Source organism: Typha latifolia, chromosome 9 (genome assembly GCF_019914945.1).
Source record: "Typha latifolia isolate L0001 chromosome 9, TyphaL0001v2, whole genome shotgun sequence".
Classification (NCBI taxonomy): Eukaryota; Viridiplantae; Streptophyta; class Magnoliopsida; order Poales; family Typhaceae; genus Typha; species Typha latifolia.
Genome location: NC_133094.1, coordinates 2,535,672 through 2,552,542, shown reverse-complemented (window position 1 = coordinate 2,552,542; position 16,871 = coordinate 2,535,672). Strand labels below are relative to the sequence as shown.

Below are 16,871 nucleotides of genomic sequence, written 5' to 3'. Positions count from 1 at the left end.
CTTGCTATCCAAACCTCCTTATAATATACATTGGTTTGTTATCTGAAAGCTTCGGATTTTTGTTCAGTATCTAACAACTCCAACTACTTATGCTGATGATAGAGCACTATGATTAATTGAATCATATTAATCAAAATTAGCATATAATATGGTGTAAAACTATGAATCTATGATCATAATATTCCACCGCTGTAAGAAAAAGACAACAAAAGGAGATGTGAAATGGGAATTATGAGTCCTCTATTGAGGGCTTCGAGAAGGATTAAAACATAGGAGGACTTGGTTATATGCATCCGAGACCAAGAAAGGTAGTCCTCTCAAAAAAGAGACCAGAAAGGTAGTTGATTATTTATCGGGTCGAATTTGAATCATACATCTATCCGACCCGTTAACTTTCCACAGTGCACCCTCTACTTCCCAGAACAGAACAAAGAGAGAATTATTTCTGCCAACCTCATAGGAAAGATTTTTTTTTTTTTTAAACCGTTTTAGTTATGCTCACAGAGAAGTGATCTATATCAAATAAAATTACTGACTCAGATAGTGATCAATCTTTACATGTATAATTTATCATGGACTAAGACCAAAATTTTCCGAACCCATTTCAAGTACACTCCGAAGTATAAGCTTCCATTCTTGTGAGCAAGTCAATATGCAGCTTGATTAGCTTATTAGTAAGTATGAAAATTTTTTTATAATTATTAAAATTACTAATTAGATTTTTGATATCATTGATAATAGAGTCAATGGATCAAGGCGATTTTTGACTATTCTTTAAAATATTGACGAGTATGGTAGAATTGTTTCAAGCTAAATATTGATAAAGTTTTTCTGGCGAATGCTTAGTAACAACTCCCGAATAACTACAACCTTAGCAATGAGTATCTACAACCTACAAGGATAGGGCTACCATTAGCTTTTCGAACTATGAAGCCAAATCCACCCACTTCATTTCAGTCAACAAACGAACCATCGTTGTTGATCTTGACCCATCCTGTGGAAGATGGTTCCTGCTGAACAGGAATGGCCGTTGGGGTTAAGGTTAGTTTCATATGTCTTATAAATAATTGAGCAAAATAATCGTTGTTTAAAGATAAAAGTATAGAGTCAAACATTTTTGAAGTTTTTTTTTTCTCTCATTACTGAAATTCACTTTATTTTTATACTTCTACATGTGTCGGAGTAAGGCAACAATACAACCTTGAAACTAAGCTCTTTAAAAATTCTCTCTCATAAAAAAAAGAATAAATGGTCAATAGAGAACAAATGGGGGCACTTAGTGTCCGAAGCAAGCCCTAAGCTGATCGGCAACCGGCCCCAGACCGATTTCCGACAAAAAAAAGGTAATAATCTTGGATAGACATGAACCAGATTTTAACCCAACCCTCCCATCTCATATTCAGATTGTAAATAAGTTTGAAACTCAATTGGATACAATGTTTGGTGAGGTAAAAAAAGTCCATAGGAACTCGCAAAACGGTGTGGGCGTGACGTTTAAAACCGGAGGCGCCGCGGTTGTAACCTGTAAGGCTTCGACCGCGGGTATAAACTACCGCCTTAACCCCACTTCTCTCTGCTCCCTTCCTTCCCCTCCTTCGTCGTCTCCATAATAAAGCATTCAAGAAGGGGTCACAGTGATTAAAGAGAGAGAGAGAGAGAGAGAGAGAGAGAGAGAGAGAGAGAGAGAGAGAGAGAGAGCAATGGATTCCGATTTCGGCCTTCCGAGAGAGCTGTCCGAGCTCCAGAAGGAGAGAGCCAAGTACCAACCGGAGCTCCCCCCTTGCCTTCAGGTCAACTCTCTCTCTCTCTCTCTCTCTCTCTCGCTCGCTCGCTCGATCTTCTCTCTCGCTTGTTGGTACCTTTTCTAGTGGTAGATTGGGAATTGGGTTCTCGTATCCTTACTTCCTTGTAAAGGTTTTGATGGTTCTGTTGATTTGAGGAGATAATGGAGGTTAATCGATATTTTTATGCTTGTGCTCGAAGATTTACATTTTGATTAAAGGGAGCGATTTTAAGTTTCAGTTGGTGTCAATATTTGGTATCCTTTTTCTTATTATTGTTATTGTATTGAAGTATCATTTATTGTTTTATTTTTCCAAGTATATATTCAAACTGAATATTGGATGACTCTGTATAATAGTTCATACATCAGGAAGCAATAACAATCGGTGCATTTAGCGTTCAAATACAGAACAATTGCTATTTTGATTCTCTTAGATTACTTTGGCTTTGTGAAGTTGCCTATTTGGGTTGCAATAAATTTTTTTTTTTTTTTTTGGATACTTTGAGCAGGGGACTACTGTGAGGGTAGAGTTTGGGGATTCAACAACGACCACAGATCCATCTAGTGCGCATGCAATCAGCCGAGCCTTTCCCCACACTTTTGGGCAACCATTAGCTCACTTTCTGAGGGCAACTGCAAAGGTTCCTGATGCACAGATCATCGAAGACCACCCACCTATCAGGTTTACTACGATTTCTCTCTTCTGTCTTTGATTAGTTTATGATTACAATTGTAGAATACAGATCATCTCACATCTTCTAAGACCACTTTTTATATTGTGCCTAATTGCCTTTATTACAGGGTCGGAGTTGTATTTTCTGGGAGACAATCACCAGGAGGACATAATGTCCTGTGGGGCCTTCATGATGCTTTAAAAATCCGCAACCCTGACAGCATTTTGCTTGGATTTGTTGGTTAGTATCATAGTATCCTTGTATAATTGATAGTACTGGTCAAGAGATGGCATATATTATTGATAGTTATAAGTAGACTAACTAAATATGCAAAAGTGGCCGTATTTGGTTAGATTATCATTTTATTTTCATAAGTGACATTTGAAGTGAATGTTTAGTTGTACATGTAAAGTCCTTCTATTGTCAAGCTGCTTTTGCATGACCTTTTTTCTTCTAAATGCCTGCAATTGTGCCAAGTCCAATCCCATCTACTGGCCCACGTGTTTAGGACTAGATGCAATCCAAGAGATAAAAGCAGAAGAAAAGGGGTGTATGTGCGTCTACGTGCGTCCATGCATGCAAACCTTGCAGCATAAGAGATGCAAAGATACAGAGTTGAAAAGTCAGTCAAGGGCGTGATATAGATATGAGTTTCGGGAAGGAGTTCGGGGAGGGGAAACCATCCCTCCCCGTGTCCTCATAATCCTTTTTGAGAGGCCCATTTCCGGAGCTCAATTGTGACTTTTCTGAATAGTTGATTAAGTAAATAAGATCAAGATTTCTTACTACACACAACAGAGGTTATAATCTAGGAGAGCACTTTCTTTGGTAATTAGTGCTTGCTTGTAATTGCCATGTTGTGATAGATATCCAAGCATATAGGCAACAAGCGTTAGATTTTCCAGGATATATATGATGAACCATTTCAAAGTAATCAAGTAAATAATTTGATTGGAAGAACATTATAAGAGTTAAAAGTGTTCTAGACTTGTCTCATAAATCCTAATACGAGTGCAAATTGTCATGTGTACTTAGATGAATGCTTTACAATACTTTTTCCTCTAATTGTACTTCTCGTTTCTGGATATAGGTGGTACCGAAGGTTTATTTGCACAGAAAACCTTGGAGATCACAGATTATGCTCTTTCGACATATAAAAACCAAGGTTTGGGAAGAAAAAGAACGAAGATATATTCTTGTTTCAGAAATTTTTGTTTTATTCTATATTCTATAGTTGACATCATTTTTGCGCTTATAAAGGTGGTTTTGATATGCTTGGCCGGAGCGTAGATCAAATTAGGACAACTGAGCAAGTGAATGCTGCAATGTTGTCATGCAAAGATCTGAAGTTAGATGGTCTTGTCATTATTGGCGGTACTCTATCTTCCAACTCATTAAATATTTTTGCGCTCAGATCTGTGACTATAGTTTCTTATTTTTTTGGTTATACGTCTTTGAAGGAGCCACATCCAACTCTGATGCTGCTCAGCTTGCGGAGACTTTTGCTGAGTCTAAGTGCCCAACAAAGGTACACATATTTTTTTATTCTATAAATATGACAATAAGTCAATCTTCGAATCCTTGGTCTGTTATGAATTTGATATCTGTAGTTCATAGTTTGCTTTTTTGTACTTCAACAGTACATTTGTCTAAATCACGGAGAATGCAAGTATTCTTCAAATAGCACTAGTTTAGGATCGTAACCTTCAATGCTTCTTTGAGCTGAAATATGCTACTTTTGAACAGGTGGTTGGCGTTCCTGTTAGTTTAAATGGAGATCTCAAGAATCAGTTTGTTGAGACAGATGTTGGATTTGATACTGTATGCAGGGTAAACTCCAATGACTTTTTTTACTGGAATGGTAACCTAACAGTACATAGTTCTAGCTTGAGATTTGAATCTTGTCATTTTCAATCCTTTCTGTATTCATCTTTGTTTTTTGTAAATATCACCATATGTGATGTACTTTCACAATGCCAGAACCAGAATTCATGTTTGCTTGTAAATAGAAAGGCATGGCTTATATTTTCTCTTGTTGCATTTATGTATCTTGACAGATGAAGAAAGAATAGGATAGTGAAATCTTTCTTCATTCTTTTTTGTACTTCTGGTAGGTGATGTTGTATCAACTGGCCTTTTCTCTTGATTTTCTTTTTGTGATGAAAGAGTGGACTTGAAATATTGAACCTTGTTATGCCCATATTTTCAGGTCAATTCACAGCTCATTAGCAATGTCTGCATAGATGCCCTCTCCGCAGGGAAGGTATGGAATGATATTGCACATTCTGTAAAAGATTGCCTGTATTGATTATTTAACTAAAGGAGCGACTTTGTTAGGCCATATAAGAATTATCACTGTATCATTTTACAAAAACTAGAAATTATGGTTTGGATGGTATAAACTTTTCAAAGTTGTTTATACCATTTAAAGAGTATTATTATTCATTTTAGCATGCACACAATTAACATTTTCTATTTTTATTTTGAATTTTATTAGAAGTTGACTTTTAGGGGATGAGTTACATATGATCCTTATAATCTGGAATGAGATGCATCTGATTATTGTAAGTCTAGAAAGTTTTATGACATCCTTCTACTAACAAGTACATTCTATTTTATTTGCAGTACTATTACTTCATTCGTTTGATGGGTCGCAGAGCATCTCATGTAGCTTTGGAATGCGCACTGCAGTCACATCCAAACTTGGTGGACTTTATATAACATGAATTTCAGACAATTTTTGTTCTATTAGACAATCATCATAGGATAGAATTAACCCATAAGAAATGCTAGATTTTCTCTCTTATACACTTCAATTTGCTTTCAGCTCATCTTAGGTGAGGAGGTGGCTTTGTCAAAGCTGACTATTTTTGACATTACAAAGCAAATCTGCAATGCAATCCAAGCCAGGGCTGAAAAAGGTTGTTTACAGTCTACTTCAACTATTAATATATTGTCATAGTCTGCTGTATTAAATGTCTTTATATGCAGGAAAGTACCATGGTGTCGTTCTTATTCCTGAGGGACTTGTAGAAAGTATTCCAGAACTGTATGCACTCCTGCAGGTAGTTTTTTCAATTATAAAATAGGCTACAGCTTCTAGATTTTTACCATTATTCTGACAGCATGGGTGCACTATCAATATGGAGTTATGGACTCTCTTTAACCATTTTTGTTGCTCTGTAACTGATGTAGGAAATTCATAGTCTTCATGGGCAAGGTGTTTCTATTGAGAATATCTCATCTCACCTTTCTCCTTGGGCATCTGCCTTGTTTGAATTTTTGCCACCGTTCATCAGAAGACAGGTAGTTTCTTCAATCTCTTTTTAGTGAGTGGGAGCATATACTTTTGCAGTTCCTTTTAGTCTAACCTGATATCATCAGTTATTTCTAACAACAAGATCTTTTATGATGCAGCTGCTTCTCCATCCAGAATCTGATAACTCCGCACAGTTGTCCCAGGTAAATGTGTTTTATCGTCTAATAATCTTATAGGAAAGCAGACATTTTCTTATCTTATAATTTGTTGTTTGATGTCCTTTTATTCAGATTGAGACAGAGAAACTTCTAGCCCATTTGGTAGAAACAGAACTGGACAAGCAAACGGTAGGTCAGCTACTATTCTATTTGTCTATTTACAAGCAAAGAGCTTCATGCTTAACTTCTTGTGCACAGGCTTACAAAAATTCTTTAATCTCTCCACCCTGAATCCAATATCTTATTTGTACGAGCAGTTTACTGCAGTCTAATAGCTTCCAGTGACTATTTCTATACATCATAGTCCTGTGTAAATAATCTGAAACACCCAAACCTCCAAATACACGTGTAAACCGTGTGGGTAAATCTCCCTACACGATACATCACATGACCTGTCAGTAATAGGATTTCACAAGGCACACGACAGTACAAATTCAGGCTATAAATAAACCCAACCATAAGAGTTCAGATACACGTTCCACAGGCCACAACAAGCATTCTAGATACACATCCAAAATATAATGCTAAAGTTCAAAATACATTGTCAATCATAACGCCCTCGCAGGGGCTCAATACAACTAATAGACATACTGAAATAGAAAGACAGCTATTCCTCGCTACTCGCACTTGCGTCTCCTAGCTCTGAAATAATGCCACCAAGAGGTGGTGAGCCCAGCGAGTAGGATCCATATAATCTAAAATAATAAAATCACATGTGCATATCCAATGTATGCATATATTTGCTAGCAATATCAATATGCTTGTTGAAATGACTTACCATGAGTTATTAAATCAATGCAATCGAAAAAGATCACCAGTCACTATCCTGGAACATGCTAGTTCCTAAACGTATCATGATAAGTCCACACAGATATAAAGCTTGATACAATCTCTTATTCATACAAATCTCAATCATAGTGTTTACATGTTATACATAGCAATAAAAGAGTAGTTTAGTTATCTCATGCCTACCAAGGCATTAATCATACTCAAGAAACAATCATCCATCACATAATCATTTATCATCTCATACATTAAAGGGGATATATACACATCTAGTGGTAATGCCACCTACACATGTATGGCGACACTACATGTGACCGGTAGTCTGTGGCCATCAGACTAAGGACTCCGGTCGTAAGCCCATATCTCACTCTCTCTAAATCATCACCGCCCACAGCGGGAGAATCGGGAGCTCTCGGCTCATCAACAGATGTCCTAACCCTGCGTCGTCAGGTACCACTAGAGATATATCCCCGCCTCACAATCATGTTCTTCTATCATCATAATTTAGTCATAATTATGCAGTATAATTACCTGAATGCCACACAAACTCCCGAGCTCAAGTGTAGACCGCTAATAGTATAGTCATATAAGATGCACTCTACCCTTAATCTTGGGCTGAATGAGTAAGGGCACTGCCTAGTCAGATACCGACTACTAATGATAGTTGGAAGTGGTGCAGCGTCTATGAGTGTATAAAGCATATTATAGTCATCATGATCGTTATATTCTATATTCACACAGATATTTATGCAAGGGGTATATCATTCAGGATACATGTAGAGCATCGTTACACTAATGTCTATGCTACATTAACATTCTCATAATATCATAATGAGCAAATTATCAATAACTGAATATGTAAAGATATATTATGGTACACTAAATGCATGCATTAATACCGACATTTCCTACAGTGTCATGACAAGTATAATAATTGTAACTATATTATTTTAGACTTGTATAAATTCTACTCGCCTAGGGTTTTCTACATTACACTAAATCTCGTCAGCTAGCAGGCTTCTCCGGAATTCCAAAATCTTCCTCACGCGGTGTCAAACCTATTAATTCACGCAAGTAAAGCTATACGTAAGATTAGCGAAATAATAGAATTAATTATCTTATTAAAAAATTTATGTTTAGGCATATACATGAGTTAAGGGTCTCCTAGGGTGATTCGTATCTTATCATAAAATTCACATGAGAATAAATTGTCATTACGAGGGGTTAGGCTAATTAATCAAGTGGAAATAGATAAACCGGAGGGGGTTGGTCGGCAAGCTTGACTGCTCTTGGTCCGGGGCTTTGTCGGCTCCGGCGGCAGCAACCCGAGAGAGAGGAAAGGGAGAGAGGTAGCGAGGTGGAGAAATGGTGCAGTGGGGGAGGGAGAGATGGGATTAATGGAGGTGGGGAGGGTGGCGTGCACGGCAAGGGAAGAAGAAGGACGCGGTGGCAGGGGTGCTGGGACGCACGCACGTGGGTCCCCCGTTTTTTTTTTTTTTAAATTGAATTGAGGTGTTACATAATCACTTGTGATGTTTGAATTTGTATGCATTTTCTTGCTATTCCTTTCTGAGCTAATCTTTACTGCACTAACTCTTTTACTAACTCTCCAGAAAGAAGGCACATATAAAGGAAAGAAATTTAGTGCTGTATGTCACTTTTTTGGCTATCAAGCTCGGGGATCCTTACCATCAAAGTTTGATTGTGATTATGCATATGTAAGTTCTAGTTCGAGGATCATTCTGTCTTGGGTGAAAAAGTCTTGCTATAACAGTTTGTGAACTTAATATGCTAGGTTCTTGGCCATATCTGCTCCCATATACTATCAGCTGGTCTGAATGGATATATGGCAACCGTAACGAACCTGAAGCATCCAGTTAACAAGTGGAAATGTGGTGCTGCACCTTTCACGGTAGGATCTCTAAATCCATGATGTTTAGTGAAGTCAAGATGATTACTTTATTTGTCTGAGTACATTACATGTTGGTTAGTTAGGAATGGTAGCAGACTCAAAATTGCACATGTAGTATGGCTTAAAAATATTATTCTGCACAATATTTAATTCTTTAAATGTAGGCAAATTTATCAAAAACACTGTTTTATTTAAGGTTACCATATTAATAAGTTTTCTTAATAGTCGGTTACCATATTAATAGTAGGTTACCATACTAAAATGCCTCAAAAATACTCTTTCATTAGTTTTCTTAATAGTCGGTTACAATATTAATAAGTTAAAATAACTATAGATACAAAGTTTTAAGTTTTATTTAAGGTTAAGGATAAATGGAAAATTATATTTTGAAGTCAAGGTACTTTTATTTTGGGTTTAGGGTTTAAGTTTTGGGTAAAATTAACTCAGGAATTTTGTGAGGCATTTTAAGCAAAATAGAGAGGTCAAATGATAAATATCTACATTGGTAGGGTGAATGATAATAAAGGTAAAACATAGGGTGTTTTTTATACTCCTTAAATATATCAGTTTTTAACATATATTGGTCTCTATCAGGCAATGATGAGTGTGAAGAGATACTCTCGTGGTCCTGGAGCAATACCTATTGGAAAACCTGCCATTCATCCTGCAACTGTTGACCTGAAAGGAAAAGCATATGAGTAAGTTTCTGATGCCAACTTTGACTGATTTTCTAGTTGCTCACTTCTTTGTACTGTAAACCCAAGTCAGGGATCACTATTTTTAACAAGAGTAATGTCCGGCATAATCAAATTCTTTTTTTCGATGGAAAGATTCATTTGAAAGAATGAAGGGTGGAAAAGATATTCTTTAGACATATCCGTGATGCATCTGTTCACAATAAACATTCATCCCCCTATCCCTGCAGTCATTTGGAAATAACTGGGACTGACACCATTTATCAGTTCCACAATACTTAAGGTCATTTAGTCAGGTTTTATCTTCCACTGATGAATGAATGGATCTCATCTCTTGAGATTCCGAGAAAATAACTTTTGCAAAGGTTGGTCGTGAGATTTTTATCAAAATGAAACCAAATGAGTTCCAAAGAACCTGATAGCCAGAAAGATGGAACCATAATAAAGTTGATACTTTGTTCAAGCAGACACATGATAAGCTTTAGCATTCAATTTTCGTCCTTGTAAAAGTCGATCCAATTTTGAAAACTTGGGGGTGGCATATGGAGCAATATATTGAGTAATTTCTCATAGTGACCCATTTTATGTTTTGGTTGTTTGATGTTTAACTGCAATTAATGAAAAATCAGAAAGTGAGATCGCATGTTACATACGTTAATTATCATACATTTTGATTATGTGAGAATTCTAGCGATTCTTATGTTCACGTTTTGCTGTAAATGTCAGGTTGTTGAGAGAAAAGGCTCCAAGCTTTCTGATGGATGACTTATACAGAAATCCAGGACCCCTTCAATTTGATGGATCTGGTGCTGATGACAAAACTTTTACGTTGTCTGTGGAAGATCAGGACTACATGGGTAGGATCCAGAAGCTCCAGGAATATCTGGATAAGGTAAAAACCTGCAGCATTACGTGTGCTACTTTCTTTGTTATGGTGACTTATTAATCTTAGTGCTTATTCAAATTATTGATTTGAGGGGCTTGTCACACTGTCATTCTCTTTTTACTCTTCCCATTTCACCAAAGTTTGCTCACTTTTCCCTTTGCCATGCATGTAGCTACCTACAAACAAACCATCATAAATTGCGAAAGAATATTTCTGATGGACCAAATGATATTTATATGTTTTTCGCTTATAGGTGAGAAGCATAGTGAAGCCTGGGTGCTCACAAGATGTTCTGAAAGCAGCCCTGAGTACCATGGCCTCTGTGACAGATGTGCTAACAGTAATGTCTGCTCCTTCCTTCCATGGCCAGATGCCTCTCTGAGCAGCAGTAACACCTAAACATCTTGCACTCAACGGCACAATAATATATTATCCATTTTGTAAGCTTTTATTTCGTATCTCTAAATTTTGATTTCACCTGAGTCCTTCCAATGTTTGGAATCTCTGTTACTTTTGAGCTATTGAGTCTGTTGCTGTATAATGATGAATAAATGTGACAAGGCCTAGTGAGACAATGTCAATGAAGACTGTAAACTGGGAGGATAACAGCAATATCCTGTGTATATATTTGTTGTTTTTGAATAAATTTTAAGAGCTCAATAGATCTAAATCGAGTTTGTGTGGTTTATCCATAATGTAAATCGACTTTATTTGGCATAAATAAATGATTATAAAGATATTAATCTGTCCATATATCTAAGTAGTGGCTATACTTTGAAATTTGAATAGTTAAAAGGGAAAAGAATAAACTTTTAAATTAGCGACAATTAAAATTTGTTAGGAGAAAAAAAAAAAGTAGAGAGAGAGGAAACGAATGACGAACATTTCCCGGTCATACGGAGCCCCTAGCAACAACTAGGTCGACTTCCTTGGCCTCGTCGGCAACGGCGAGGGCGTCGAGGACGGGGTGGAGTACGAGGATGGAGAGCCCCGCGGCGGCGCAGGAGAAGGCCGCGAAGAATTCGGCGACGTGCAACCACGTCGCGGCGGCGCCGTCCAGGAACCACACGGAGTCCAGCGCGAGAGCCACCACCTGTACCGGAAGCGCCGCCAAGACGGCGGCTGCGAGGGCGTAGAGCCGGACGCGGAGGCGCTTGTTGATCACGACGGCCACCGCACCCCAACACACCGAGACGAAGAGCGGCACGTAGGCGGCGGCGAGCGCTGCGAGGAAGAAGGCGGCGTAGGGGGGGTAAGCGCATCGCTCGTCGCTGGCGACGAGGAGGTGGCTCTCCGGGAACCCGAGGAGGCGGAGGGCGCTGATCGGGAGGTAGAGGAACAGGACGTGGGCGATGACGAAGGGGAGGGCGACGAGGAAGGGGGTGGAGATGGAGATAACGGATTTGGAGGTGGAGGCGCGGAGGAGGAGGAGGAGGGTGGAGAGGAATGCGGGCTCAGCGACGGCATGGGCAGCGAAGGGGTGGACGAGGCAGAGGAGGTAGGGCCGGCGAGGGATGAGGATGCGGCGGACGAAGGAGACGCGGAAGAGCTCCGCGGTGGACCACGCCGCAGCGAAGAGGGCGAGGAGGAGGCGGGAGGGCCACAGGGAGTTGAGATCCACCAGGCGGCGGCGGCGGCGGGAGAGGAGATGGAAGGAGGCGACGGCGAAGGCGGAGATGGCCGCGAGGACGAGGAGCGCCGTGGACAGTGCGGCGACGGCGAGGTCGACGGCGGAGTCCGATGGCGACGGTAACGACGGCACTATCATCCTCACATCGTCTCCTTCTCCCCCGGCGAGTCCCGTCACCCCCGCGCTCCCAGGTCCATCCGCTCCGCGGTAAAATTTCGTAATAATCCGAGGGTTTTTCTGTTAATATCCTTTATATATTTAGTTTGTCCGGTTTGGTCAAAAGGGGTTAATGGGGGAAAAAAGAATAAAAAAGAGAGACGAAGACAAGCAGAAGGAAGGATGGCGGGGGTCGATGGATGAGCTGCCACTCTGCGAACACTTCGGTCTAACATTATAGTTGTGAGGTTGGCCATAATTCTAAAAGGTTAAAAACTATAATCTTTGTTGATTTATTTTCTTTCCTGTGAACCTTCCTCCGATATCCACTCTCCTTCGTCCCTTTACAAACCCTAAATAGGTAAAATCTTAATAGCACTGTAAAGACATCGCAAACCAGCAGTGGTGGTGGGAATGGGCGGCAGCAAACGGGAGGAGGTGGTGGTGGGGTTAATCTTGGTTGCCGTGCTCCTCCTCTCCCAGCTGGGGGGCAGCGGGAGAGGGATGGCGGAGGCGTGGAAATGGCCCGAGTGGGTGCGGTGCTTCCCCGGTTGCTTGCTGGTGGAGACTTGCCTGGTGAGGGCCTACAAATACTGCAGGGTGAACTACAAATGGGCCAATTTCTACAAGTGCACCCACATGGCTACATGGTGGTGCGATCGCACCTTCTTCCATACAGTCCACATCGTCAACCAACGCACGGATTCCAATGTATGCCGCCGCCTCTCTCTCTCTCTCTCTCTCTCTCGCTCTCTCTCGCTCTCTCTCGGATTATTTTCTGATACAGTCTCTCAATCTTTCGTTTCCACGTACATCCCGTGTAACTATATATATATTTCTTATTTTAAGAGGGTTTTTTTTTTAAAAAAAAATTTTAATAGTATGTATGTGAAAAACAGTTTAAAAAAGACCCTATATTTTCATCATTTTTATAACACCACCGCTTGCTTCATTGAGGGCTAGACTGAGATAGCTTGTAGGGTTTTACTGATTCTGTATTTCATGTCATCTGCAGGGACGACTACTTCGGAGACGCCCCACCTAAGAGAAAAGGAGAATAATAGAGTATTATGGATACTTTCTCTTTGTTGTCCTTCTCAAGGAAGTAAATTACTTCTTTTTTAGTCTATTAACTTATTACATGCATTTTGAGGGTTGAGCATTCTGGCTCACATTTCAAGTTTTCTATGTTATTTTTAGTTGGCTAACAAACTTATAATATGTATCATATTATTAACACCCTCATGTGCAGCCTCTAGTTAGATAATAAGACCTAGTATCAAGTTAAATATTAACCTAAAAACATATGCTGTTAGATAACGAACTAATCATTTATATCATACTTTTAAAGCTCGTAGGAAAAAACAAAACAAACAGAAAAAAGAATAAAATGAGAGGAATGGCAATAAATGTCATGTTATGTTGCAAAATAGTCCAGAAGCTTAGTAGTATAATGATCGAGCTTGATCCTCATCCCTATTGTTAGGACAACTTCATGAATATCCTAATATAGATACTTGGTCAGTTTAGCTATTCAGATCATTTTGCGAAGTTGCTTGCAAGAAACAAAAGAGCCTACAAAGGAAGCATGCAGTGAAATTTTGTTGAATGTTGAACCGCGTACAAAAGTAAGCAGTTGTGATGAAACTAATTCCATCATCAGTTCGTTATGACTTTCATATAACATCCAAAGAAGGCAACGGAAAGGAAATTTGAGAAGAAAAAAATATATCATCCTATAAGGGGCTTACTACCACTGTTTGACATAAGAGCAGCCGCAGCTGCTGCAGCAGTAGGAACTATACCAGTTGAAACGCCAGGTTTTGAAAGATGTAGGAGCCTGAAGGAAGCAGAAATCTCATTTCAGATATAGTCATCTCAGCAAAGAAATGGCTAGTGAAGTAATAACAGGATATACTTACGGAGCCAAATATTCGCAAAAGGATGTAAGAGAAGAAACAACTTCATTATAGTTCTCTGGAGCAGCAGGAGCTGTAATTTCTACCAGTTGTATGCCGGGAGTAACAGGGACAGCTTCATCAATGGCATGAAGCTTTGGCATTTTATTTGCAGATGTCACAGTTACAGTGATATGGGCACCTCGTTGGAAATGGAAGGCAAAACCCACCTTCAAAATTTCATGGTCTATTTTGTAGCCAAGAATATTGAAGAAGCGCAGCACATTACTGCTTGCTTTGCTTTCTGTTATAGTTCGTACTAAAACCGAGAGTTGTTCAGCACCAGCACCTCTCATGGCTCCACCAACATGCCGTACAGTCCTGCATGAGATGATACAGTAAATAATTCCAAATAGTGCTGCGAGTATGTAAAATTATTCAGGAGGTAAAAGCTGAAAGATGGATACCAAGTTGGTGTTGGCGCTGTTAGATCACACAAGAGACGGACCTCTGAGGACACCACCCCTATAGAACACAAAAGTGCACAACTGTGAACAATTGGCTCTAAGCACTTGGCTAAATAGGAAGATGATATACTTGTGTGGTCAATATACCTACCAAGGTTTGGCACATTTTTCAGACAAAGTTCATGAACCCTGACACGCTCCTTTGAAACACCACATAGACCCCTAAGAAGAATCTCGAGGGCCTCAAGATGCTAAAGACGAGTATGATTATGATGGTCAGCTTATGAGTTGTCTTAGACAATGTCAAGAAGCAAGGTACTAATGAGAAGGATGTGTACTATCACTTCATTGTTTTACTACTAAAATATAGGGAACACTTAAATGTGAGTAATATATCGGTTGATTGCATGTGCATATTGTGACTAAAAAGATTAATATCAAATGCAATTTTTTTAAAAAAAAACTGAACATTCAACCAGCAATATTTGGAGTGTATGTAGATGGTACCTGTGTCTCAATGATCCCTTGCAACACGCATTCCATCTTCTTCTTTTCTCAAAAGATTATTTCTTCTGAAATAGATCTACATCAGCATGCTCTCTAAAGCTTTCCTTTTCTGATATACATTCCACAAAACTGCAGGAAGAGCCAAATAAAATAACAATAAGAGAATTACATGGAATGTTTGTGCTTCCACTAAAAACTGTATATGTAAGATTCACGTAGTAGTTGTTTCTGGACCATTCATATACCAGAATTCATTGAGGAACTGAAGAAATCATGAATACGCCAACTTTTGAGCAAAGGGATCACTACCTCTAGTATACAGTACATGTGGAAAAAGTAGAATATCTGCAAGGGCAAATGCAAACAGGCCGTAACGATTGCACAAGCAGTCTGTTCACATGCCTCAAAGACCAAGAACATCCAGCTCCTTTAATTACCCTCATATAGATTTTTGTCTGATTTTAGCTTTTTTACCCAAATTACTTACTGTCTTAGATTATTAATTTCTACTGGCTACTTGATATGTTAACAAAAGATCAACTTGTTTAATTAGAAGGCAACTAAGAACAGAAAAAATAGAATAGAATTACTTTATATTTTGGTTAATAATTGTGGACAGCCTAATATACACCTTCAAGCCTCGTTATCCAACTCAGATCAAAGGAAAACACTAGTTACCACAGAGAACCCTAAGCCAACCTCTCTCTAAGGAAATTTATCAAACACCTCTAGGGCGATATCTATTCTAACCTTTCATCTCCCAGCTGATATATCAAATACCTCATAAATTCGGACATCATTGGATAGTAAATTTAACCCGATCTGATTCAACCCAATCCAAAATGCTCAGATCATACCCTAAATGCGGTAAGTGATGGAAAAAGGAAAACAAATCGACATAAATGTTTATAAAGAGGTTACGTTACCGCAGGTATGAACGAGATTTCGTACAAAGTCGTCTTAAGAATCGCAAGGTGCGGAGTCTCGGGACGGCCTTGCGAGGGAAAAGAACGATTTGGGAAATGAAGATATCCGCATATTTATTCTGGAAGATATCCGAGATGGATAGTTCGATTCGGATCCGAATAGTGCAGGTATGGATATAGATATCCGGGTCCATTTAAATGCACAAGCTAAGTAGAGTAAGTAGATGGCTCAAAAGAAGTTGGTCAAAAAGTTACATTTTCATTATTTTAAAATGACATAATTTTATTATCCAATCCATTCTTCATGTTTTTTTCTATAATTTTCATATGATATCTCGAGTTAACTAAAACTAAATATATAATTATTCTCTTAGAAAGTTATCAGCCATGGAATATTCTCTAAGAACACTGTAGGTAATTTCCAAAATATATAAATTACTCTTTTATGGGAGTAGGTTAGGTGTGATTAAATCTAAAAAGGAATTTTTTATTTGATAGCTTAGAAGACTAGTGTTATATGGCTTAAAAAGAGCGGTTAAGGTTAGAAATTTTTTATGGGTATTTTAGTAATTTAATCAGTAGAATTATATAAGACTAGGATTAATGATAGTTAGTCAAAGCAAAAGTAAAGTGTTATATCTGGTTATAAATTATCAAAGAAAATTAATTAAAAAATAATAAAAATGTAGGGTGTTATTCGAAAATTTCCCAAAGAGTTATTAGGTGAAGAATTTAATTTACATTACATGTAACCAATGCGTTGTGGAAGTACATTATGAAAACGACCTTAACGTTTAGGTTTATATTACAAATACCCCATGACGTTTAACTGATTGGTTAGTAAAGGGGTAATTTGCAGAAAGATAGTAGGATAATGGCGGATTAGTACGCACACCAACAACCCTAGTGTGATCAAGGGGTGTAAACGAGCGAGCTCGTTCGGCTCGATGGGGGACTTTTACTCAGCTCCAGCTTGATAAGTCCGGCTCGAGATTGGCTCGCCTCAAGCTCATGCTCTGCTCGGTAGCTCGACAAACCGTTTACCGTCGATGATTAGTACTGAGCCAATTAAAT

At 38.8% G+C, this 16,871-nt stretch overlaps 3 protein-coding genes across 4 annotated transcripts; 1 reads left to right on the top strand and 2 right to left on the bottom strand.

Annotated features, from left to right (window-relative positions):
* Window positions 1-1,364: 1,364 nt before the first annotated feature.
* LOC140794951 (pyrophosphate--fructose 6-phosphate 1-phosphotransferase subunit alpha-like) lies at window positions 1,365-10,887 on the top strand. Its single transcript, XM_073147246.1, has 19 exons — window positions 1,365-1,790; window positions 2,293-2,465; window positions 2,585-2,697; window positions 3,548-3,622; window positions 3,718-3,831; window positions 3,918-3,985; window positions 4,204-4,287; window positions 4,667-4,720; window positions 5,083-5,163; window positions 5,285-5,378; window positions 5,449-5,522; window positions 5,653-5,763; window positions 5,875-5,919; window positions 6,007-6,063; window positions 8,334-8,438; window positions 8,516-8,632; window positions 9,227-9,330; window positions 10,054-10,219; window positions 10,467-10,887. Exons 1-19 carry the CDS (start codon window positions 1,701-1,703, stop codon window positions 10,593-10,595), a joined length of 1,854 nt encoding a protein of 617 aa, XP_073003347.1. The 5' UTR covers window positions 1,365-1,700; the 3' UTR covers window positions 10,596-10,887.
* Window positions 10,888-10,958: 71 nt separating this feature from the next.
* On the bottom strand, window positions 10,959-12,553 carry LOC140794952 (uncharacterized). The gene has a single exon (XM_073147247.1). It carries the CDS (start codon window positions 11,979-11,981, stop codon window positions 11,106-11,108), a length of 876 nt encoding a protein of 291 aa, XP_073003348.1. The 5' UTR covers window positions 11,982-12,553; the 3' UTR covers window positions 10,959-11,105.
* Window positions 12,554-13,588: 1,035 nt separating this feature from the next.
* LOC140794953 (mediator of RNA polymerase II transcription subunit 18) lies at window positions 13,589-15,883 on the bottom strand. 2 transcript variants are annotated; one of them, XM_073147248.1, is made up of 6 exons: window positions 15,798-15,883; window positions 14,872-15,000; window positions 14,516-14,615; window positions 14,365-14,422; window positions 13,922-14,278; window positions 13,589-13,839 (listed from the first exon to the last, which is right to left on the bottom strand). In XM_073147248.1, exons 2-6 carry the CDS (start codon window positions 14,905-14,907, stop codon window positions 13,731-13,733), a joined length of 660 nt encoding a protein of 219 aa, XP_073003349.1. In that variant the 5' UTR covers window positions 14,908-15,000; window positions 15,798-15,883; the 3' UTR covers window positions 13,589-13,730. The 2 variants fall into 2 exon arrangements, with proteins under 2 accessions (XP_073003349.1, XP_073003351.1); XM_073147250.1 differs by having other exon boundaries at window positions 15,823-15,883.
* Between the last annotated feature and the right edge of the window lie 988 nt (window positions 15,884-16,871).